The 26040-nt window shown below is 40.6% G+C and overlaps 1 protein-coding gene across 1 annotated transcript in view; it reads left to right on the forward strand.

The window, feature by feature from the left end:
- Positions 1-13167: 13167 nt before the first annotated feature.
- The window catches only part of CSTF3 (cleavage stimulation factor subunit 3), a 71820-nt gene continuing 58947 nt past the window's right edge, over positions 13168-26040 (forward strand). Inside the window, exon 1 of the mRNA XM_038404372.2 lies at positions 13168-13547. Within this exon, the coding sequence (XP_038260300.1) occupies positions 13518-13547 (30 nt within the window). The 5' untranslated portion in view covers positions 13168-13517. The remainder of the gene's footprint in view (positions 13548-26040) is intronic.

Here is a 26040-nt window from a genome sequence, read left to right on the forward strand (position 1 = left end):
AGACATCACTGACTTCCTGAGGAAACTACTATCCATCGGTGATCTTCCTAAAAACACCATCCCTAGCCACTATGGATGTAGAAGCCCTCTACACCAACATTCCACACAAAGATGGACTACAAGCCATCAGGAACAGTATCCCTGATAAGGTCACGGCTAACCTGATGGCTGAACTTTGTCCTCACCCATAACTATGTCACATTTGGGGACAATGTATACCTTCAAATCAGCGGCACTGCGATGGGTACCCGCATGGCCCCACAGTATGCCAACATTTTTATGGCTGACTTAGAACAACGCTTCCTCAGCTCTCGTCCCCTACTGCCCCTACTCTACTTGTGCTACATTGATCACATCTTCATCATCTGGAAAAGATGAAAGAAGCCCTTGGAAAAGCACATGGAAAAGAAGCCCTTGAGGAATTCCACCAGGATTTCAACAATTTCCATCCCACCATTAACCTCAGCCTGGACCAGTCCACACAAGAGATCCACTTCCTGGACACTACGGTGCTAATAAGCGATGGTCACATAAACACCACCCTATATCAGAAACCTACTGACCGCTATTCCTACCTACATGCTTCTAGCTTTCATCCAGATCACACCACACGATCCATTGTCTACAGCCAAGCTCTACGGTATAACCGCATTTGCTCCAACCCCTCAGACAGAGACAAACACCTGCAAGATCTCTATCATGCATTCTTACAACTACAATACCCACCTGCTGAAGTGAAGAAACAGATTGACAGAGCCAGAAGAGTACCCAGAAGTCACCTACTACAGGACAGGCCCAACAAAGAAAATAACAGAACGCCACTAGCCATCACCTTCAGCCCCCAACTAAAACCTCTCCAACGCATCATCAAGAATCTACAACCTATCCTGAAAGACGACCCATCACTCTCACAGATCTTGGGAGACAGGCCAGTCCTTGCTTACAGACGGCCCCCCAACCTGAAGCAGATACTCACCAGCAACCACACACCACACAACAGAACCACTAACCCAGGAACCTATCCTTGCAACAAAGCCCGTTGCCAACTCTGTCCACATATCTATTCAGGGGACACCATCATAGGGCCTAATCACATCAGCCACACTAGAGGCTCATTCACCTGCGCATCTACCAATGTGATATATGCCATCATGTGCCAGCAATGCCCCTCTGCCATGTACATTGGTCAAACTGGACAGTCTCTACGTAAAAGAATAAATGGACACAAATCACATGTCAAGAACTATAACATTCAAAAACCAGTCGGAGAACAATTTCAATCTCTCCGGTCACTTGATTACAGACCTGAGAGTGGCTATCCTTCAACAAAAAAACTTCAAAAACAGACTCCAACGAGAGACTGCTGAATTGGAATTAATTTGCAAACTGGATACAATTAACTTAGGCTTGAATAGAGACTGGGAATGGATGAGTCATTACATAAAGTAAAACTATTTCCCCATGTTATTTCTCCCCCCACCCCACCCCCCATTGTTCCTCAGACGTTCTTGTTAACTGCTGGAAATGGCCCACCTTGATTATCACTCCAAAAGGTTTTCCTCCTTTTTCCCCCTCCTTCCTGCTGGTAATAGCTCATCTTAAGTGATCACTCTCCTTACAGTGTGTATGATAAAACCCATTGTTTCATGTTCTCTGTGTGTGTGTATATAAATCTCCCCACTGTATTTTTCCACGGAATGCATCCGATGAAGTGAGCTGTAGCTCACGAAAGCTTATGCTCAAATAAATTTGTTAGTCTCTAAGGTGCCTTTTCTTTTTTGTGAACATGGCTTGTGTAGTTGCAGCATAGTGATGGGAGAGAGCTCTCCCAGCTCTATTAAAAAAAACTCCTTCGCGAAGGGAATAGCTCCCAGCTATTTTTTCCACACCCCTGAGCAAGAAAGTTGCAGCACTGTAAAGTGCTAGTGTAGACAGTGAACTTGTGAATGACAGTATCCAAAAGAAGGCAACAGGACCCACTGTAGAAAATAGGGGGCAATACCTTATGTGTAGTAGTAAAAGACAGTATTGTATAGAAACACTATAAAGGTTCTGTGCATGCTGCATGAATCAGACAGGAATACTGGATAAAAGGCTCATTTCTGGAGGCACAAGAGGGCAGATCACAGAACTACCTGGGAAAAAGATTTTGAGTCAGATTAGATTCCAGAATCTTTTAACTGTGATGTATCACACAACCCCTCCCCCTACAAACCCATTATCTTTCACTTATTTAAACACAATTGCCTCCTTTGTTTGTTGATCAAGTAATTTAGCTTGACACCATTATAGATTCTGTTCTTCCGCCCATCACATACAACTTGTGCCATCATCAATTATTTACTGCTCTCTCTATAAAAGTTTAGGATCTTTTTTCATGTACTTCAGATGTTTTGCATTAAAGTTTTGTGCGGTTGTTGCTTGAATGAGGCCCAATCCACATCATAACTTCTATGTCATCATTACCCTTGTTGTGCTATTAAAATTATATGCCTTTTTCAGTGCAAATACTTTCCTGTTTAATTTTTTTGTTAAAAGCAGCTCACGACAAAATAAATTGTACTTTGTGCTGTACTGGCTGAGTTAAACCCTGTCATGACTAAAAGTTCATGATCTAGCATCACACCTTTAAATCTGTGACTATTTGTATACTAGGCAAAAAGGTGTACATCTAACTCACCTTTTTGAGTGAACACAAGGCCCTAGTCAAGACAAAGTCTGAGTTCCTATGAAAAAAAGGCTATAACAAACTTTTAGATGACATTGGGTGTGCACTTGTCTTTCTGTCTGATCTAACTACTGCATCTATACTATGCTCATCATGATGGGATCTGAATGCTTTATAGGCAAATATAAAGATACAATCCCTGATTCAAGGAGTTTACAAACTAATGCCCCAAACCTGCAAGTTCTTACATACATGAATAACTTTACACAAGTGAGTGAACTCAATGGGACTACTCATATGCATTGTTACTCCAAGCTACGAGTGCAGGATGGGGGCCTAATTTTAGACTAAAGATTTAAGAAGTGAAGGTTATTTAAGAAGGTTATTGCCAACCTCTAGTGTTTGAAAAGCATGAGCCCCCAAAAATCACGAGGTCTAGAAACTTTCTTAAGATTTTTTTTTTTAAATGAAAGCACTAGTTTCCAGGAGCTGGGGCTTTAAGTAAAATATTAAACATCCCAGTTCCAAAGCAGCCCCACACCCCCATTACCAGGTTGGGTGATTGTTCAATTTCACCTCCCCCAGCTCTCTGGACTCTACACACAGGGAGCCAGAATCATCAGATTTTATGTTCGGGGCATGAATTTCATCTTCTGAGTGTAGAACTTCCATCTAAGAAAAGAAGTGTTCTACACAAAGAAGCTACAGAATTGAACCTATACGTCACACAGGCGTTGGTGTTGTAATATATTATGAAAATGCATAGCTGTCAATGGTCGTTAAACTCACTCTTCCACTTGTGCCACGTGGTGCTTAAATGTTGTTCAACTATACTAGAAAACATGTAGAACAGTGCAGGCAAGACTGACAAAGTGTTTTGTCTGCAGTGTCTCCTTTTCCTTTTCAATAATCACTGGCATTTTTTTTAGAAACAAACAGATCTAAAAATTATTCATCATCATCCTGATGACCATTAATTTGTGTACAGTTCACCCAAAAATATAAATTAAAAAAAATTTACATTTAAAAAGTTTTGCATGTATGTTTATAGCCAAAGCCTGCACGAGAGACAAGATGGGTGAGGTAATATCTTTTATTAGACCAATTTCTGTTGGTGAAAGAGACAAGCTTTCAAGCCACACAGAGCTCTTCTTCAGGTCGAGGAAAGATACTACAAGCCTTAGAGCTCAATGTAAGGTGGAACAGATTGTATAGCATAAGTCTTTAGCACATATTCTAAGGGACCATTCAAGGCAGATACTTAATACCCAAACATGACACAAAAATACAAATATGCTCTGCCCCACCTTGAGCTTTATTTTCTTTTTTAATTATTAGATATTAATCACTGCTTAAACTATTCTAAGGCTATGTTTACACTGGCAACAGAACGACAAAACTTTTGTCTTTCAGAGGTGTTAAAAAAAATCCTGAAAGACAAACGTTTTGCCACAACAAGAGCTCTCCTGCTGACAACGCAAATGCCACTTATCGGGGGGGAAGTGTTTTGTTGGCAGAAACTGACAAATAGCAGCTACACCACACAACATTTTGCGGCACGCCTGTAGCGACACACCCATGTCACTAAAAGCTGTGTAGTGTAGACAGAGCCTCAATATTAGGAGCTGTTCCCTCTCTGAATGACATTCAGCTTTTAACATCTGCTTCCTCCCTCCCACATCCCCTTGCTTGCTACTTTTATCTCTACCTTGAGTGCAAACAGCTTTAGAACTATCCATCTGAAATAAGGCATAGTTTGAATACTTAAAAAGTGACCCATCATTGCAGGATGAGTGTCCTGGAGGAAAGTCATAGAAAGCCACATTCGCTGTGACATAGGAATGTGAGAGGGTAGAGTTCTGGAATCTAGATATAAAACCACCAGAAATTACAGAGATTCCATTTTCCCTGTTGGACTTTTGCCAGGAATGAGCTGAGCCTCAGGACTACAAGCTTTCCAGTACTGAACTAAACAGTTTTTGCTGGAGTTGTATTAGTCTGCCATCTAGCGAATTAGTGATAACACTGAAACAAACACTTGCCAGAATTCGAAGGGATGTGAGAAAGAAAAATTTGGTTATCACTTGGTGGTGGTAAAGATATGTTTTAATTATACACAAAAAAGACTTTGTTAAAGGAATGTTATTTAGGTTGCAAAGTCTAGCACTCAAAAGTTTGCAAATACCAGAACTAAGGTTGTCTGTGCAACCTTAATTATGTACCTTTGTGAGTATATATAGTTCTTATTACATGTTCACATACTATTCCCTTCATTCGGTTCATAGGTAAGACAGCGTTGATCAATATTTCATTTTACTTTCATCTTATTTACTGTACACCATCCAAAGCTTTCACTGAATACAGACATATTTACAGACATTAATTTCCTCATGGCCTTTTCTAGTATGTTCATAATGCCTCACAAATATTAATTAATTTATCTTTACAACCCCACTGAGAGCTAGGAAGATCTTTTATCCCCATTTTATAAGTGGGTAATTGAATCACAGAGAGATTAAAGCCAACATTGACAAAAGTATCCACACATTTTGGGTGCCCAGTTTGAGACATGCAGAGCTTGGTTTTTCAGAGATACTGAGCTGCTTCTCCGGCTTCAGCGGTGAGTGCTCAGCTCCTCTGAAAAGGAGGCCCTAGATGTCTCAGGTTGAACCTAGAAAATGTGGGGCAAACAATTAGGCCCCAATCTTGCAAACATATATGTTTATGCTTAACTTCAAGCATGTGACCATTTCCACTGAGGCAAATGAGACTACTCACTGGCTTAAAGGTAGGGACAAGCATAAGCGTTCACAGGATTGCGCCTTAAATTACTAATGCAAAAGAGGATTGCTCTCTGCCCTCAAATTAGCTGAAAACCATTATATAATTCTCTTCTGTATAGACACCATTTCACTCCTGAAGATTTCCAGCAGTTGAGAGCCAGAATACCTAATTGTTGGCTTAATGTGGATGTCATGCTGTTCCTGATGTTTAGCAGTCCATCTTCAGTTAAAACCCTGAAAATAACCCTGAAAATAAAGTGCTAATAGAAAGACATGCAGCCTAGATTCCAGCTTGTTAAGTTTCCAAAAGGGTTTACAAGAAAAATGTAAATAAAAATTATTAAATAATAAAAGTTGACTAATATTTGTATAAGAAAGAAAGAGAATTGATTGAGTGGAGAAGAGTATTCAAGTAAAAAATGAACAGGAATTAGGAAGAGAGAAATAAATCTAAAAATGGGTGAATTATATATACTTCCTGGAAAGCTCACCCAAATATTTCTAAGAATGTTCATTTTTATTTCAATATTGTGCTAAAACACACAACCAGGCTGAAATCCTGGACCCACTGAAGTCAATGACAAAACTCCCACTGGCTTCAATAAGGATGGGATTTCACACTTAATATTCGTTTATGCCACATTTATGGTAATATCAATAAATTCCTTAGTTTATATTATTGTGCTAAACTACATTTAATTTACACATTTCACCCCTTCCTGCACTCTGTCCACTAAACCATCTCTGACTACTTCTAATATTCCAAATCTCTAAGCATCTTCCACATCCTTTTGTGTACTAGTGTTAAAACATGAGTAGCTCCTGTCTACTCTGTAAAATGGAACCATCCTTTATTTGCAATTTATCTGGGTCCTCTGACAGAAGTATTTCATCGGTTCATAGGTTTTAAAGTCACAAGGTACCATTATGAGCATCTAGTCTAATTTCCTCCATAATATAGGCCATAGAACTTCACTCATTTGTAATGCTGACAAGACCAATGATAATCACCAACACCTTGAATTGCACCTGGTAGTGAATAAGGTGTGAACACAGAGACTTGAGAACACGTTAGATGCCTGCAATGGCCCATTCTGCTCAGAAGGCATCCTGCATCAGATGAAGCTGCTGGTTGATCTTTTAAGCTATCCCTGCATGGCATGGTATTGCCACCCTTACTTCTGTGCTACTGCTGGCGGTGGTGCTGCCTTCACAGCTGGGCAGCCATCCAGCAGCCTCCGCTCTCCAGCTGCCCAGCTCTGAATGTGCATAGTAAGCTTTTTTCCTCTAAAGCTTTTCAGGCTCCCCAGAATACATTCTGCACTCCCCAGTTTGAGAACATCTGTTCTAGGTCATTTGTTCCAGTGCTTAACTACCCTTACAGTTAGGAAGTTTTTCCTAATGTCTAACTTAAATCTCCCTTGCTGCAATTTAAATCAGAAATAAATGTAGTCTTCAGGCCATTATAGATGATAAAAGGGAACCCCATTGTATCTGAGAGTCTGGGAGCAGCAACAGAGCCAATAGCATAACTCAGCTGAATTATTTTGGCAAAAGGTGTCTATATCAAAGGCGTCCATAATTCTTGAAATACAGTTAGGTTCTCTGCATTTACAGTGTAGGCTGGAGTGTCAGATGAATTCCATTTTTTAATTAGGGTCTGTGGAGATGAGGTATACATTTTGGACTACATTCTTCCTTCAAACCAAAGAACACCCATTGAAATCAATGGGAAGATCATACAAAATTCAAGGGTAGAATATGGCCTTTATGTAGTAATGGGATCACCCACACAACAGCCATCTGTTGAGCCGATGGTGGGGCCCACCACCACTCTTCCCTAGGTAGACCTCACCCCCCACAACTCCCAACCAATGCTTCCTCGTCTTCAGGCAAGCAACCTTCCATCCTACCCAGCAAAGGACTGTGTGTGATATCCCCTGCCAGCACTACCCCAGAAGAACTATGATGGAGTGGGAACAATGACGGCTTCCCACAAAGCCCTCTGATGGGGTGAAGAGCTCTGGGTTTCAGAGGTAACCCCTAATAATTGAACAGGACAGTTCACACTTCTTAGAGATATTGTTTCAGGCCTGGTCTATGTTTAAAATTTAGGTTGACATAGCTACATCACTAAAGGATGTGAAAAATTCACACTTCTGAGCTACATAGTTAAGCCAGCCTAAGCCTTAGCTCTGGTCTATACTACGGGCGGGGGGATTGATCTAAGTTACGCAACTTCAGCTACATGAATAACATAGCGGTGTCTTCGCTGCAGTGAGTCGACTGCTGACATTTCCCCTTCGACTCCGCCTCTCACTACGGTGGAGTACTGAAGTCGATGGGAGAGCACTTGGTGGTCGATTTATCGCATCTAGATTAGGTACGATAAATCAACCCCCGCTGGATTGATCACTGCCTGTCGATCCAGCGGGTAATGTAGACAAGCCCTAACTGTAGACAGCATTAGGTTGATAGAAGAATTCTTCCTTAACCTATTTTCCACCTCTCAGGGCGGTGGATTTGCTGCTGATGAAAGAACCTCTTCCATTGTTATAGGGTCTACACTACAGTGCTACAGCAGCAACTATGCTACTGTATCACCATTTCTAGTGAGGACCTAGCCTCAGAATGTCTCTAGACTCAGGAAGACATAGTTATCCACTATACTCAGTTCACATTTAGTAAGTTTTCTCCAAAATGTAGAAGAATTCTGACAATTGGAATATGTCATGAGGGCCAAATACATGAAGCGGGCTGAATGTTTGACAGCAAGAAACTTCTGAATAGCTTGAGATTCAATTATTTGAAAAACTACCTCTTATCCTATACTCTGCAGTAGCAGTTAAATATCACCTGGGCAACCCATGATTGGGCTATCTCTGAGAGCAGCTGCCTTTGAAATCTGCTCCACTCTGTGGTCTGCCAGGGTTTGAATTTCACAACCTTCAGGGTGTAATGAAAAGTCCATTTATCTTGTTTAGCATTTGATTGACTAATTCTACTTTAATTGTTTCTTCAAGCAGCATGTAATTTGTATCTTTAATTTTTGTAATTGAAGCACCTAAGGTGCCACAGTAACAGCTGCTATAAATATTGGTATCATACATAAACTCCTTTGTGTTCATCCTCTGATGCATAACTCCTACCGTAGTCAGTTATTGAGAAGTGGAGTCCACAGAGAATTACTCAAATAATTCACACTTAGTTGTGTATTTGCCCTTCAGCTTCATACCTATTACTGAACAAAGCATGAATCACTACAGTGTAGTTCAAATTAGAAATTGTCTTGTTGCTTTAATTATGTGAGCCTTTCAAAAAAAAATTAAGAGAAACTCTGTTTAACAAGCAAGCTCAGATCTATAAACTGTTTTTCATGTTATTTCCAAACACAATCTATAATTTAAACAACACAGCCCTTGCAAATGCATTTGGGCTGACTCTTGTTAGGTGACAGGCTTCACCTCCCACAAATAAAATAAAAAAATAAAATGCCTTTTTAATCACACTACTGTGAAAGCCAATAAATGTAATTGAAAAATCATTCAAAGCTTCAACCAGAATTTGCAACAACCAAAACATCTACAGGGATTTTTGTAAAGGAATTTTATTTCTGTAACTTAGGTGCCTCTTTTAATTCTCTCATGTTGGGCTGTAAAAGAAATAAGATGATGGGGCATGCCCACAGTTGGTGTAAATTGTCCTGGTTCCATTGACAGTCACTAATTTTAATGGAGCAACAGTTTACACCACCAGAGGATCTGCTCCCATATTTCATACTGGCTTATTTTGTGCCTGGATTGTAGTAAGAAAGTAATTCTGTTTTTAAAGGGTGGAGTATTATTTATTACCAATAAATAAACATACCATTCAGTGAATAAAGAAGAAGGGCCCTGAAGAGTTTACAGTCCAAAAGACAGGAAAATAAACAGACAGCAGATAGAGAAAAGAAGAACAAAAAAATATAGAGCTATTAGGGCTGTCAAGCGATTAATCGTGTGATTACAAAAATTAATCATGCGATTAGTCACCCTGTTACTAATAGAATGTCATTTATTTAAATATTTTTGGATGATTTCTACATTTTAAAATATATTGATTTTAATTACAGCACAAAATACAAAGTGTACAGTGCTTACTCTTTATTTATTTTTAATTACAAGTCTTTGCACTGTAAAAAAACAAAAGAAATAGTATTTTCAATTCACTTAATACAAATACTGTAATGCAATCTCTTTATCATGAAAATTTAATTTACAAATATAGAATTATGTACAAAAAACTGCATTCAAAAATAAAACAATGTAAAATTTTAGAGCCTGCAAGTCCATTCAGTCCTACTTTTTGTTCAGCCAATCGCTCAGACAAACAAGTTTGTTTACATTTGCAGGAGATAATGCTGCTGCTTCTTGTTTACAATGTCACCTGAAAGTGAGAACAAGCATTTGCATGGCACTTTTGAAGGAGCATACAAATATTTAGCATATCTGGCATGAAATACCTTGCAAATTTCAATTGGTATTCTATTGTTTGAGTATGATTAAAACTGAGATTAATCACAATTAATTTTTTGGAATTAATTGGATAAGTTCACTGTGATTAATTGACAGCCCTAAAAGTTATATTCCTCTAACAGCTATTGTGTGAGTGATTTAAGAAATACTAAGCTTATTTTTCTTCCATTAACTTGTAAATTGGTAGGGGTTATTTTTATTTTGTTTTGCATTCTCTATACTAGAAATTATCAGAATACTGAGAGACCAGTGTGAGACTTAAAATATTTACAATCTCAGTCTTGTTATCGTCATAATTATTTGAAAGTGATCTTTAAAATGCTATTTAGCTATTTTAGGTGAATATGGAGAAGAAAAATTTGTTTTCAAAGCCACTAACAAGGCTCAAATGGACATAATTTTGAAGGCCCAGAATACAGTATGTGAGGTTTTAAGATGTAAATGGTTGTGAGAGTCTCCATGGGCCATGCTCTGAATAGTTCCTTTTATACCAGTAACTGAGTAGGATGAGAAACTGGAAAGGGCATTACACTACTGAATCAGAAATCAAGCTATTTTAAAACAAGATTGTATTTATAACCAAAAATCTATTGCACTGAAAGTCATTGCGGAGAGGAGGAAATTAATAACCTACACCTCTACCCCAATATAACGCGACCCGATATAACACGAATTCGGATATAACGCAGTAAAGCAGCGCTCTGGGGGGCAGGGCTGCGCGCTCCGGTGGATCAGCATGTCTGTCTCTGACACACTGCTCTGAGTGGCCTATTAAGGGTGCTGGGACAGGCTGAGGGGTTGGATAAGGGGCAGAAGGTCTTGGGGGCAGTCAGGGGACAGGGGGGTTGGATAGTTCAGAGGTTCTGGGGGCAGGGTGGTCAGGGGATGGGGAACAGGGGTGTTGGATAGGGCATGGGAGTCCAGGGGGGCCTGTCAGGGAGTGGAAGTGTGGATGGGAGCGGAGCAGTCAGGGGACAGGGAAAAGGGGGGTTGGGTGGGGGGTGGGGACCTGGGGGTGATTAGTGACGGGGGGGTCTCTGGAGGGGGTGGTCAGGGGACAAGGGGAATCGGGGGGTTAGATGGGGATGGGGTCTTGGGAGGGATGGTTGGGGTGGGGGGTATCTGGAGGAGGTCGTCAGGAGACAAGGAGCAGGGGGGGTTGGATGGGTCAGAGGTTCTGAGGGGTCAGTCAGGGGGTGGGGAGTGACTAATAATAATGGAAATGCTTGCAGCCAATGCAAGTTCGATATAACGTGGTTTCACCTATAATGCGGTAAGATTTTTTGGCTCCCGCATACCGCGTTTTATCGGGGTAGAGGTGTATATAGTGGGTACATCAGGCAGGATGAAGTATTAAAGTCATGTAGCTAACTACATTCTTGATTTAGCAATTAGGGTGAGCAGTTGGAAATTAGACCAGTGTCATAAAACCCACCGTCATCTCCAGAATTCTGAGGTTGCGGCACTTTACCTGTCAGAGTATTTTGATAGTTTGTCTTCGAAGGCTAATGGAACCAGAACTCTTTATGAAGACCCAGAAGGAAGATACTGTTCCTCCCACAGGCTGCTCTACTGCGAGTTGACTTGCATGTTGTATTAATCTTTTATCCTCAGTCAAGTACGCAGTGGGCACTTCTTCTTTCTTTGCCCTCAGACTTCCATGGTTTAACATATGATATGTGAAAGATGTGGCAGGAGAGAAGCTGACTAGAATGCCAGCATCAGAAGTCTTTAACTAAAGCTGAGTGACTGTATCATACAGAGAGATTCAGAATTCTTACGTTATTGCTGTGCAGGAGGTAAAGAAAGTTTTGGCTTTCACCTCAGCTGGGGTTTCTAGGCAGTAGCACTGTGATAATGCAAATAATAAAAAATAATAATAATAAATAGTGTATTGTTTCACAAAGCAGACAGGTTGGTTAATCTAACTTTCTTCCTGTTGTGGAAAAGTTTCTGATTATTTTGCAGATTTAGGGTGAGCTGTCTGGTTCTGTGGCTGCAAAGCAGTATAAATGTGGTCTTCTCTGGATGAGTTTGGGGTAGTACTCACCGAGGTACTAGAGGTGCTGGGAGCTCTTCATCGTATAACCTGTCCTTTTAACAGGAGTCCCTCTTGGCTGATGTGGGCCTGCTAGAGATAAAAATTGATCCACTGCTGGTGGACATTGTTGATGCTTTCCTTATGAGGGTAGCATGCCAGCTTATTTTAAGTAAGCTGTTGTGCAGAAGACGAACCCACATGATTCTAACAAGCTAGTTAATTATTGCACAATCTCTGATCTTCTATTTTTGGATAAGACTAGAACAGCTCTATGTCTGAGGACTTCAAACAAACAGCACTTCTGGTAGATCTCCTCCTAGTGAGGACGATTGGGTTTCCATACTGACAGATTTAATGCTATCAGTTGTTTTTGATATTATTGACTTTGAGGAGTTACTGATTCACCTGAAAACTGTGGCAGAAATTGACAGGGCAGCTCTTTGTGGCCCCATTCCTTTTTTGCTGAGCATTTACAGAAAGTGATGTTGGGCAATTGCTTTCATTCTTAAGAGTGTTGTCTTGTATGAGCTCCAGAGGCTTCCATCTTGCTGAATATGTATACAGGTATGTTGAAAGGATTAAAGAGGAAATATAGGTTGCTGTGCTGATGCTCATGCGCTATATCTCACCAGACCCTGCCACTGCAGTTAGATGCTTGGCCCAGTGATCCAGGCCTAGATGAGATGCGAGTGGCTGAAGCTCACTCTATATAAAATGTAGGTGATGTTGGTGCATTGGGGAACTCAGCCAGATGATGGTGGGAGATGATGGATGGTGTTTTTACCACTTGTCGGGGTCCTCAGCTGTTGGCTCTCCTGTGAGCGTGAAACATTCGGAGGGAAGCGGGGCCCCAAGGAGGCTTTGTCCCCTCTCCCTCAGGCTAGAGGGCTGCAGCTACTTCTCGTAGGTGTGATCCTGGTTCTTCTGACTGGCACCACAGCCAGGCCATTCGTCTGGCGCAACGAGCTCTGAGGGGGGCTGCTCTTCATTAACAGTTAGCGCGGGAAAGCGGAGGCTGATACCACAATGCACGAGGGCACCCCGACGAGGTCGGGAGAGTACCAGCTGCTTCCTTCGGCCCACCCAAGGGAGCCGCCTTTTGCTTCGTTCCATCGACCCATCCCACTTATGTACACGCACCAATCACTTCCGCCTCGCTGCGGCGTGCTGAGGTCAGAGGCTGTGCGTGACACGCTGTTCCCTCCGTCTTCTCCTTTTCCGCTCGTCTCCGCGAAGCGCGGCGCCGCGCTCCATAGTCCTCGCGCATACGCTCTGCTTCTTCGGCCTCCCAGCAGCCCCCGCGCGGTGCCGTTCCTTCCCCCTCCCCCCCCCGTGAAAGCCGATCGGGGGCGGCGGGGCGGCCATTTTGTTCCTGGACCGTGGGTTGTTAGAGTCGGCGGCGGCGGCCGTTTTTGCTGGCGGGTCCCGGGACGCCGCCGCAGCGCTGGTCGCTTTTTAAAGAGTTTTAATCTGTCTTAGGGGGCCGCTGCTCGGCCCTGTTTTAACCCGCCATGTCTGGAGAGGGAGCCGCTGGCGACCAGGTGAGCGGGAGCTACGAGGCCGGTCCCCTAAGGACAGCGGCCTGGGGTGGGCAGCGCGGTACGGGGGCGGGGCTGGCGAAGGGGGTACCCGCGCCCGCGTAGGCCTTGGGTAAGCAGCTTGGCCGGGCCTCCTCTGTGGCTGGGTGGCCGAGCCGCAGGGCGTGTGCACGGGAGCAGCGGGGAGGTAGGTTGGTAGGTGGGTGGGAGGAGTGGCTCTGGGAAGCGCGGAGCACAGGCGGTTTTTTTGCCCTTTAGACTTGGGGCTCCCCCGACCAACTGCAAGGCCTTACTGTAGGATGGTGGCACAATCAAAAAATGGGCCCGTTCTCGCCTTACCCCTACCACACATTGTACGAAACCTCAGACTTCCATATTTAACCAAATACAGTCGGGAAACGCCTTACATGCGGCTCACGGTGGGTGCTGGCCTTTTAGACAGTTAAACCGAAGCAACTTTTTACAATTGGCTTTTGCCATCCATGTTGGCAAGCACGTTTTCTTTCGAGTCAACCTGGACAATAGGAAGTGTAATGTTTCCGTTTTTGGATGCTATGCACTAATAGTAATACCTCGGTTTTAGACTCCAGAGGATAGTTGAAACCCAATTAAGCTGTTTAGAAATAAATTTTTTTTTGTCTTTTTAAAATAAATTTTAAATTTTGGGCTTATACTAAGAGATTGTGCCCTTTTAAACAAACTCTAGTGACTTTTCTAAATTTCAGAAGAGTAATGTACTCTTGAGTCTTGAGTAATGTAAAAAACTTTTTAATCAACGCATTTAACAATGAAAATATTAAAACGTACTTGTTCGATAGAGGTTTTCTTTCCCCTGAACAGATTTGTAATGGAGGGAATCTTTTCCCCGTTGCTTTTTGTGCGGCAAATACCTCATTTTAATTACGTTTACATCAACTTCATTGTGTGTTTAATGTGCTGTTGTGAGAAATAACTTTTCATTAACTTGTTTTTGTTTATTTTATAGGCAGATACAATCTGGTATTGTACATCATCCCCCTTAGAACTGGTGTTACTATGAAATGCTTTCTTCACTTTCCAGCTTTCTTTCGTTCTTTCTTGTATTGAAGAGCCTGCTCTGCCAGTCAGAGCTATATTTTAAATCCATACTCACTTTGCGGGGAAAACCCAAAGTTTCTGAAGCAGGGAGGAGTAATGGAAACAAGCTCAGAGGAGATGGAGACCACATAGATGCAGTACTTAAGCAAGTTGATGGTTCTGCTCTTTCCTTCTTAGTGAACTTACTTTTTAATGGAGGTGTGAGTTAAGAGAAGTTTCCCTGCAAGTCAGCACTGTCACCCCCACTTCTCGCCCAGGCTTTGGTAGTGGAGGAAGTGAGTGCTAGGTTATAGGGAGACACTTCAAAGGAACACCGGTTCTTGGGGGGGGGGGAATGGGGACCTCGTTATCTATTTTACCATAAAGCTCTCAAATCTTGTCTGCCTGTAAAGTAAAATAAATTAAAACAAGCTAAATTAAAATGGACTTCACAAAAGTATATAGCAAAATTGATCTAATACATATTCAAAATTCACTGCTTTTCCCATTGAAACCAATACGGAAAGTTTCTTAATCACAGTTACGCAGTTCTTGGCAGCCATTTTCCTTGTAAAGTTCACTGCAACAGGAATTCTGATGTTCCCATACTTGTCTACCTTTGATGTAAAATTTCAGCAGTCAAAAAAGCTACCAGTGTTGGGAATCATTAAGAAGGGAGTCGATAATAAGACAGAAAATATCATATTGCCTCTGTCCAAATCCATGGTACGCCCATACCTTGAATACTGTGTGAAGATGTGGTCGCCCCATCTCAAAAAAGATATATTGGAATTGGAAAAGGTTCAGAAAAGGGCAAAAAAAAATGGTTTGAGGTATGGAACAGCTACTGTATGAGGAAAGATTAAGAAGGTTGGAACTTTTCAGCTTGGAAAAGAGATGACGGGGGATATAATAGAGGTCTATAAAATCATGACTGGTATGGAGAAAGTAAATAAGGAAGCATTATTTACTCATAACTCAATAACTATGGGTCACCAAATGAAACTAATGGGCAGCAGATTTTAAACAAACAAAATGAAGTATTTCTTCATACAATGTGTAGCCAACCTGTGGAACTTTTTGCCAGAGGATGTTGTGAAGGCCAGGACTATAACAGGGTTCAAAAAAGAATGCCATCAATGGCTATTAGCTTCCATTTGCCAGAAGCTGGGAATGGGCGACGGGGGATGCATCACTGTTCTGTTCATTCCCTCTGACGTACCTGACATTGGCCACTGTCGGAAGACAGGATACCTGGCTAGATGGATCTTTGGTCTGACCCAGTATGGCTGTTCTTATGTTCTAATTATTTTATAATATGCAACATTACATAGGAAAATCTCAGTGTTTCTCTTTAAAAATTGAATGGAATTATACTGATAACCGTTTGCGCGTTTTAAAGTTGTTTAATGAAGCGTTAGCTCTTGGAAATAACTTTTAGTGTAGTTTCATGGAAACTTCAACAAGGCAAAATTACTGGGCAGTGACTTAATGGTATACCTCTTTCATCACTGCAAAGACTATTAGAAAGTCATTTATGAAAAATTAAAAATAATGTTCTGCCCACAGTAGGGGTAAAACCATTCTAAAAGTAAGCTTCCTGGTATAATTATTCTTGTGTAGCCATGCGTTTGAAGATTTCCACAGTCAAAGAACTGTCGGGTCTCGCTGGATGTGTAGCATGAGAGTGGAAGGTAGTCATGAGGTTATCAATTTTAGTAATGACAGGTTTCAGAGTAGCAGCCGTGTTAGTCTGTATTCGCAAAAAGAAAAGGAGTACTTGTGGCACCTTAGAGACTAACAAATTTATTAGAGCATAAGCTTTCGTGAGCTACAGCATTTGGTGGAAAAAACAGAGGAGTCCTCTGTTTCTGTTTTCTGTTTTTTCCACCAAATGCATCCAATGAAGTGAGCTGTAGCTCACGAAAGCTTATGCTCTAATAAATTTGTTAGTCTCTAAGGTGCCACAAGTACTCCTTTTCTTTTTGCGAATTTTAGTCATGTTTACATGTGAGTAAATCTTGTATAAAGGGGAAAAATATTTCAGTTTAGCACCTTAGGGCCAAGTCCTGAAGGGCATCCTCAACTCTGACACTGTCTGCAGTACAGAAACGTAGGGGAAAATGTCCATGAGCTATCTACCGCTGGTAAAGCTGCTGTTAGCAAGATTAATTTGTGTGATGGTAAAAACGCTAGATCCCACTGGACTGTTGTCAGCATTAGATTTCCCACTAGTTTTATCACTGGTATTACCATGTAATTATTTCTTAAATTACCTAGTGTAGACAAGGCTATGCTATTCCCGATGAGAGTTAAGGGTGATGAGCACCTCAGAGATCAGGCCTTTAAGCCTATCCAGTTTGAGTGTTCTTTATAGCCTGTCTAAAGCATTAATTTCACATAAGGTTTTGAAGCTTGTATGGTTTATATTAAAGGTTGCTAATATTTTCCTCACTGCTCTAACTCAGCTTCTTACTGATCCCATGATCCTTTAACTGTATCCATGCTGGTAAACCCATTTATTTCAATGGGGCTCTGTGCACACACCGGGTTTTGACCATGTGGATCTAATCCGAAGATCAGGGCACAGCTTCTTCAATGTACTGGGTAAAATTTCCAGTAATCTAAGAGACTTGGACGTCCAAATCTCTTTAGTGCTTTTGAAAATGTTAACCACAAATAAAGTATCTGTAACACAATTTTACCAGGGTGCAAGTGTAATTGGATTCTGTTTTGTTCCCTGGATCAATGTAAAATTTCTGTGATTTCCATTTCAATGATAACAGAATACATTTTAATATTAAAAGGTTTTCAAGGTAAAAATGAAACCACAGAGAATAACATGATTAAATAATCCTGCAACTCACTCCCCTCCTCCACTATACGGAAACTACTTTTACCAAGGTATTTCACAACCCCTTTCTGGCCAAATCTCAAGGCCTCTGTATTTCATTCTCATTCTCCTTGACCTCTTTGGTTCTGCTGATACAGTTACATGTCCTTTTTGAACTCCCTTGGCTTCAGCGATATTGTCCTTGCCTTGTTCTCCCACCTCTTTTATTTCTTCAGTGACTGTTGTCAGGGTGCTCCCTCCTTTCTCAGTCCTGGATGTCTCACTGCCAACTTAAACTTAGTGTGCTCAATATCCTCTGCTGTATCCAGTTTCCACTGAGTGCAACAAAGGAGGTGTGACCGCTCTTTGATTAGGGGGATAGCTAGGTGCCAGGTTGCCTCCCTCCAGGTTGCCACCTCAAGGTAGTGTAGAGAAGTTTAAGTACTATTTTAAGCTATGCCCTAGCTTTAGATGCCTCTGAAGGCCAACTACCAGCTAGGAATTGCTGAAGTGCATGCAGGTCTGCCTCTACTTGTTCCCCTATACTGATGGCTGGGCAGGAGATGGTACAGCTGGCTACACCACTGGAATCCCCAACTATCCCCAAATCCATATACAGCTGAGAGGGACTGTAGTGGGTCCAAGGACTGAATACAGCATTGTCTACCAGAGAGCTCCTTTCCCCCCACCCCCCACAAAGCTCACCCTAATCTTTGCATTCTTTTGTCAGCCTCTGTGTCACTCAGGCTACTAAGCTGTAGGTCATGTCTGAATTCTTCCTGCACCTTGCCCCACACATCTAGCGTCTGTCTAAATTCTGTTCCTTTTTTCTCCACATCCCTCTGATCTGACGCTTCTTCTTTATCCAGACATCAGAAACTCTCATCCAGGTACTCAATGTCTCCTCTTTTGATTACTGCAACTCTAATCTGCCTGACACACAATTTTCCTCCATTTCATACAAAATGCATTGTATCCCCAAGGTCATATTTGCCTGAAAACCTGATAATTTCACCCGTATTGTTCTCTCCTTGACCTTTACATTAATTCCCCATTTCCCCCTCACTTTTTGTGACCTTCAAACCACTGCATATGTGTTCTTCTGTGCTTGTCATCTTTTGCCTTATAGCTGTGCCTCTTATCTGCTTAGTCAATAGTGCTAGCCTTGGAGCATCCGTTTGTCCACATTTCCCACAAATCTTGATAGATAGACAAATATCTATTCTGTCTACACTGCCTTTACATAAGCAACACTAATTTAATTGCTAATCTAATCTGTAAAGTCACAACCTAAAAGTGGATTATTTTGATGGTTTAAATCCCCAAGACGGAAACATTGATTTAAATACTTCCTTTTAGTCTTGTTTTGTATTAGCTCTTTTCCTAAAGAGAGGTTAATTCTCATGGGTTGGTAACCATTAAAACATGTTTTTCAACTAACTATGGCCTTTACATACACTTAGTGCTTTATCCCCCCATTTAGCAAATACTGTGTTTGTACACATTAAGCAGTTATGTAGCATAACGTATATTTATTTTGATGCTTAATTTTTTATTTTTTTTATTGTTAGAAAATGGTGACTAACACATGGATTTTTATTTTATTTTGCCAGTGATATGTCAAATTGTATTTGGATGGAAATTGGAATTCAATTAAAAAAATTGAACAAAAAATGGCATTTTAAATTTTTTTAGTTAAATAAAACAGCCTTAAAAGTGCTAGAGATGCATAAGAAGAAAGTGTATCAAAATGTGTTGCATTTAAAACTAATTGATTACTTAAACAGGAAGTATCATTAGTAGTTAGTAAAGTGAATTGATTGTTTCTGGTTACCAAGATTTTAGAAGTAGTAGATCGCATCCTCTTTAGTCATAGATGTGAAGAGGAAAGAGTTGTTTTTCAACTCCCAATCTGTTTCTTAATTTTTAACTAAACTAGATAGATAAACTGAAAATATTCCTTCATCTGAATAAGAGGCGACTGCTGTCAAAAACTGTTTAGCACTTCAACAAACCCTGGTTCCAGATGCTTAGCCACTCACTTCCACTGGTTCAGTGGTTTGCCTTTACTTAAAACTTTGGCAGCAAATATGTATGGCTTGAATATTTATTTAATGGAAATTATTTTAGTAGATTATAGTAAGTTTAGGCCTTAGGATGAAACATAAGAACAGCCATACTGGGTCAGACCAAAGGTCCATCTAGCCCAGTATCCTGTCTTCCGACAGTGGCCAATGCCAGGTGCCCCAGAGGGAATGAACAGAACAGGTAGTCATCAAGTGATCCATCCCCTGTTGCTCATTCCCAGCTTCTGGCAAACAAAGGCTAGGGACATCATCGCTGCCCATCCTGGCTACTAGCCATTGATGGACTATCCTCCATAAACTTATCTAGTTCTTTTTTTTTTTTAATGTTGTTATAGTCTTGGCCTTCACAACATCCTCTGGCAAGGGATTCCACAGGTTGACTCTGCGTTGTGTGAAAAAAATACTTCCTTTTCTTTGTTTTAAATGTGCTGCCTAGTCTTTTCATTTGGTGACTCCTAGTTTTTGTGTTATGAAAAGGAGTAAATAACATTTCCTTATTTACTTCACTCCACTCCAGTCTTGATTTTTATAGCCCTCTGTCACAGGGGTGGCCAACCTGAGCCTGAGAAGGAGCCAGAATTTACTAATGTACATTGACAAAGAGCCACAGAAATATGTCAGCAGCCCCGCATCAGTTCCTGCTTCCCCCCTGCCCGCCTGCTCCCAGCACCTCCCCACCCACCGGCAGCCCCGCTGATAAGCGCCTCTCCCTCCCCACACCTCCTGATCAGCTGTTTCGTGGTGTGCAGGAGGCTCTTGGGGGGAGGGGGCGGAGTGAGGGCATGGTAGGCTCAAGGGAGGGAATAGGAAGGGCTGGAGTGGGGGCAGGGCCTGTGGTAGAGCTAGGGTTGAGCAGTGAGCACCCCCCAGCACATTGGAAACTTGGCACCAAAAGCTCCAGCCCTGCAGTCGGTGCCTATACAAGGAGCCGCATATTAACTTCAGAGCCACGTGCAGCTCTTCAGGAGCCACAGGTTGCTCTCTCCTGCTCTGCTCTCCTCCCCCCTTAGTTGTCTTTTTTACAAGATGAAAAGTCCCAATCTTATTAATCTCTCCTCGTACAAAAGCCATTCCATACCCCCTAATCATTTTTCTTGCCCTTTCTGAACCTTTTCCAATTCCAATATATCTTTTTTGCAATGGGGCGACCAGATTTGCATGCAGTATTCAAGATGTGGGCATACCTTGAGTGGTAATAGCTAATTTAGATCCCATCATTTTATATGTATAGTTGAGATTATGGTTTTCAATGTGCATTACTTTGCATTTATCAGCATTGAATTTCATTTGCCTTTTTGTTACCCAGTCACTCATTTTCATGAGATCTGTTTGTAGCTCTTTGCAGTCCTCTTGAGAAGTTTTGTATCATCTTCAAATTTTGCCATCTCACTGTTTTACCCCTTTTTTCCAGATGATTTATGAATATGTTGAATAGAACTGGTCCTAGTACAGATCCCTGGGGGACACCACTATTTACCTCTCCCCATTCTGAAAACTGACCATTTATTCCTACCTCTTGTTTCCTATCTTTTAAGCAGTTACAGATCCATGAGAGGACCTTCCCTCTTATCCCATGACAGCTTACTTTGCTTAAGAACCTTCGGTGAGGGGCTTTGTCAATGGCTTTCTGAAAATCTAAATACACTATATTCACGGATCCCCCTTGTCCACATGCTTGCTGACCCTCCTCAAAGAATTCTAGTAGACTGGTGAGGCATGATTTCCCTTTACAAAAACCATGTTGATTTTTCTCCCAACAAATTATGTTATTCTATGTGTCTGACAGTTTTGTTCTTTATTATAGTTTCAATCAGTTTGGCTGGTACTTGACAGCTTATAGTTGTCATGATCACTTCCGGAGCCCCTTTTAAAAATTGGCATCACATTGGCTATCCTTCAGTCATTTCTCACAGAAGCTGATTTAAATGATAGGTTACAAACTACAGTTAGTATTTCTGCAATTTCACATTTGAGTTCCTTCAGAACTGTTGGGTGAATACCATCTGGTCCTGGTGACTTATTACGGTTTAGTTCATCAGTGTGTTCCAAAACCTCCTCTAACAACTTCTCAATCTGGGACGGTTCCTCAGATTTGTCACCTACAAAGAATGGCTTGGGTTTGAGAATCTCACTCAGATCCTCAGCCGTGATGACTGATGCAAATAATTCATTTAGTTTCTCCACTATGACCTTATCATCCTTGAGTGCTTCTTTAGCGTCTTGATCGTCCAGTGGCCCCAGTGGTTGTTTAGCAGGCTTCCTGCTTCTGATGTACTTAAAATTTTTTTTGCTATTACTTTTTGAGTCTTGGCTAGTTTAGAGACTAACAAATTTATTTGAGCATAAGCTTTCGTGAACTATAGCTCACCTCATCGGATGAAAAGTAAGCTGTAGCTCATGAAAGCTTATGCTCAAATAAATTTGTTAGTCTCTAAGGTACCACAAGGAGTGCAAGGTACTCCTTTTCTTTTTGCGAATACAGACTAAGACAGCTGCTACTCTGAAATTTGGCTAGTTTGTTCTTCAAATTCATTTTTGGCCTTCCTAATTATGTTTTTACACTTCTCTTGCCAGAGTTTATGCTCCTTTTTATTTTTTCTCATTAGGATTTAACTTCCACTTTTTAGAGGATGCCTTTTTGTGTCTCACTGCTTTTTTTTACTTTAAGTCACGGTGACACTTTTTTGGTTCTCTTAATATATTTTTTAATTTGGGGTATGCATTTAAGTTGAGCCACTATTATGGTGTCTTTTAAAAGTTTCCATGCATCTTGCAGGGATTTCACTTTTGGCACTTTTCAGAGTAGCAGCCGTGTTAGTCTGTATTCGCAAAAAGAAAAGGAGTACTTGTGGCACCTTAGAGACTAACAAATTTATTAGAGCATAAGCTTTCGTGAGCTACAGCTCACTTTTGGCACTGTACCTTTACTTTCTGTTAAATAACTTCCTCGTTTTTGGTGTCATAATTTCAAATAGGTTTATTTTTAAAAAATGAAGTTCATTTAACTTAATTAAAAATTTTTATCCACCCTGTTCTGCCTTCATTCATTTGCCTCCTTGAGACCCTCTTCGGCTGTGACACCTATGAGCAACTGGCTTACTAATGATGGCTAAATTCATCGGCAGTTGGGTATATCTGATATTAAGGAAGGGTTTTTTTTATTTAAACATTACCAAGTTGTACTGTAGTTAGCCTACATAACTGATTCCTAATGTGTGATTTTTAGCACTGTTACAATCCTAGTGCTACCCCCTTCATCCTTTTGTTTCACACTTTTATTGCTTTTGTGAACTCTTTGGGGATGGAGGTTTTTCCCTATGTATTTGTACAGCCTAGCCCTTTGGAGCCGAAAGAGGAAGAATGGCTTTAGGGTTCAGATTGACTTGAGGATCTGGGTTCTGTTCCCAGCTCAGCCACAAACTGTGTGAGCCTGGGCAAGTCATTTGTTTGCTTCATGGTTACTTCCCCATTTTGAGAATGAATGCAAGATGCTCAGATACGATGGCATTGAGAACCATAGAAAAGTTTATTAAGAAATCATGATTGTGACCTTTCAGCTTCATTGAAATGCAGAGAGATTTTTCTGCCACTTTTTTTTTTTAAGCATTAGATCCCTTTCAAATATACAGTCAGGGTTATACGTTATCTGATTTATTTTGGATACAAAAGTCAGTGGACAGAGCTCTAGTATATGTGCTACAGCAGGGATTAATCTACTTCATTTATATTGTCTCTTCCATTCCCAGATTCTATATGCAGTGTTAAATAAAATCTTATTTAGTTTAAGTGCAACTTTAAAAATGTGTGGCAGCAGTTAAATTACAGAAAGCTGTCTAGTCTTGAGTGATGTAGCATGGGAAGTGAAATTTAACTTTGCAGTGTTAAGAGGGATCAGAAGGTAGAGCAGATAGAAGTGTAGAGGTATTTAGAAGGTAAACCCCAAAGGGGAAGATATTTAGGATGGCACAAAGGGCTATAACAAAGTGCTGTTAACACTTACATATAAGTGGAGGTCTTGGTTACAGTATGGCTAAAACCATGGATTATTGAAGTTTTTGGCCTGGTTATGCAGACAGTTATTTCCAGTCCCTGTGTAACTGTTTGTAATCAATTCCCTGCTTTCGTTATATTTATCAATAAGCCCTAGGTGTACTGGGAAGAAATTAAGGCGAAAAAGTAGTCCAAATGCTGAGATCTGTGGAATAGCCTCACAAGGGGGGGGATGAGGTGTAAGCCTCATTTGCTTTTTTACAATTAAGTTTCTTCAAGCTATCAAAAAAGTAGAGTCCAAACAAACTTGTACAGTTAGAGGTTGGACTAGATGGTCAGTTTAACTGCATCATTCATATGTGTGGATTTTTTACATCCCTGAGGGACATAGTTGGGCTGACTTAACTTTTTTGAGTGCCTTAGTCACAGTAGTTGTGGTTTTTAAAAAGCTCAAATCAGCTGTTGTGAATGATTGTTTAAACTGATGTCCTGCCCATGTGAACCAGTTTAACTATATTTAAACCACATGAACAGGAGGAGGTTTTAAACTGCCAATCAGTAAATGCAAATTGAGCTCAAATGTGAATGAGTTGTTTGGGTTTTGATTCTGTTATGCACTTTGGAGTCTACTGTGCTGGAGGATCAGGAACTTGAGGGTCAAACTGTTGAGTGCTCTTGATGACAATGTAGAAATGGATATGAATGAATTTTTCCTTGAAATTACTTGCCAAGGAAAATTCAAAATAAAGTTTAGCCCTGAAATATGGCTTGTTTTTTTCCCCACATTAACCAGACTCGGTGGAGCATTTGACCCATTTCGAGGTGAACTCAATTTTGAATTAACATGTTAGATCATCTTTTGAAAAGGTCCTCATGAACTTCAAATTGAGTCATCCGAAAACTAAAATTAATTGTAGGTACAACTGTTTCTATCTGTTTGACTTATCGGGATTTTCCTATTTAAAAAAAATTCAACTTCACACAAATGAAAGGAGAAACTGATTAACTGAAGCTCTTACTGCAAGTAGTTATGTTTATGGTTAACTTTTCACACTTTAGTAATTCCATTGTTTAAGTGGAATTACTTGCGTGTAAAGTTAAATGTGTAACTGATTGTGGCGTAAGGGCTTCATTGACTATACAGGAGAAAATGACTGTACACAATTACACTGAAATGGGCTGCTCTTACCCAAGAATGCCTTTCCTTGGAACTGCTTACTCAGCTTGCTTCTCAGGGTAGGTGGTGGTATCTTACTTCCAACTTTTAGGTCAAACAGTATCAATTAAGCTCCAGCAGAATCCATGCACTGATAAGGCGGAAAGCTTCTCTGCTTGAGGGAAGAAATTTTTTTTTGGTACCGCTCATACTTCTAGTTTCCATACTCCCACAGTATCAAGTAGGAAATAGATTTCAATTTCAGAGCGCTCCTTCAGTCTAAATATATTTAGAAATGTTACTGACAAAGCTGAGAATTAGTTTCAGGTCGGAATAGGAAATAATAGAAGAATTTTTACCTTTAAAATATAACTTAATTTAAAAATTGTAAAATGGGCAGGGTCTTACATATTTGCAGTTAGTAGAGACCAATTACCAATTTGCCTCCTTTGTTGCCTTCTGTAGCGAAATAGGGAACTACAATACAGCAGCTACTGCTCTGAGTGAATGTTTGCCATTTTGAGAGGTCAAATTGACTTAAATTTTTTAAAGGGTTAAAACATCAGGAGCACAATGAAGTGTAATTTTTCTTACCCCAAATTCACAATGATCCTGCACCATGCTATTTGAGTTACATAAGTCTACTGGGTCATTGTTAGGATGTGCTAACAGCCCATCCTCCAACCTAAAAAGGACCCTGTTTCTCTACAGACAGGTTTATAGAGACTAAATCCTCATAAAATAGCATGTTGTTTTTGTGCTTGTATAGCATAGTCAGACTAACAAATTTTACTTGGTTTAAATTAACAATAGTGTCATCTAAGAAAACAATACTTGCCAGGAGAAAAATTGTATTCCCATCATGTCGTTTCATAACTTCACTACGGCAAAAAACAGGTGTCTGTGAACTAAGCTTTGGTGAAGTTTGTGACTTCATTGTAAATTCCAAATACAAGAAACAAACTTTGTATATATTTTCCCAAAAGGAGTCCATTTGGAAGTTCTGTAAAACTGAACTTTTAAATTTAAAGCACAAACCAAGCTAATTAAGTGGTGACTTAAATAGAAACTTTGTGATTCTCAGTAAATACACAGCACTTTAAGTCAAACTTTGAAAGAGCAGGGATGTGACAAATTAGATTTATAAACCCCTCCTGTTTTCCATCACCTGTAGTCAAATAATTTTTAAAAACTATCTACTAAAATGATTTTGCTTCATGACACTAACCATTTTAGGTATGTTTTAGGCTCTCGTGGTGTTTGTGTCCCAGAATGAATTGCTGTGAATTTGGAGCAGGTTAATTGGGAAATTAGTTGGGAAAGACTCACATTCAAGATCTCTGTGTAGAGGTGGCAGCACTATCTATCACTGAC

The sequence above is a fragment of the Dermochelys coriacea genome, chromosome 6, assembly GCF_009764565.3.
Source record: "Dermochelys coriacea isolate rDerCor1 chromosome 6, rDerCor1.pri.v4, whole genome shotgun sequence".
Taxonomy (NCBI): domain Eukaryota; kingdom Metazoa; phylum Chordata; order Testudines; family Dermochelyidae; genus Dermochelys; species Dermochelys coriacea.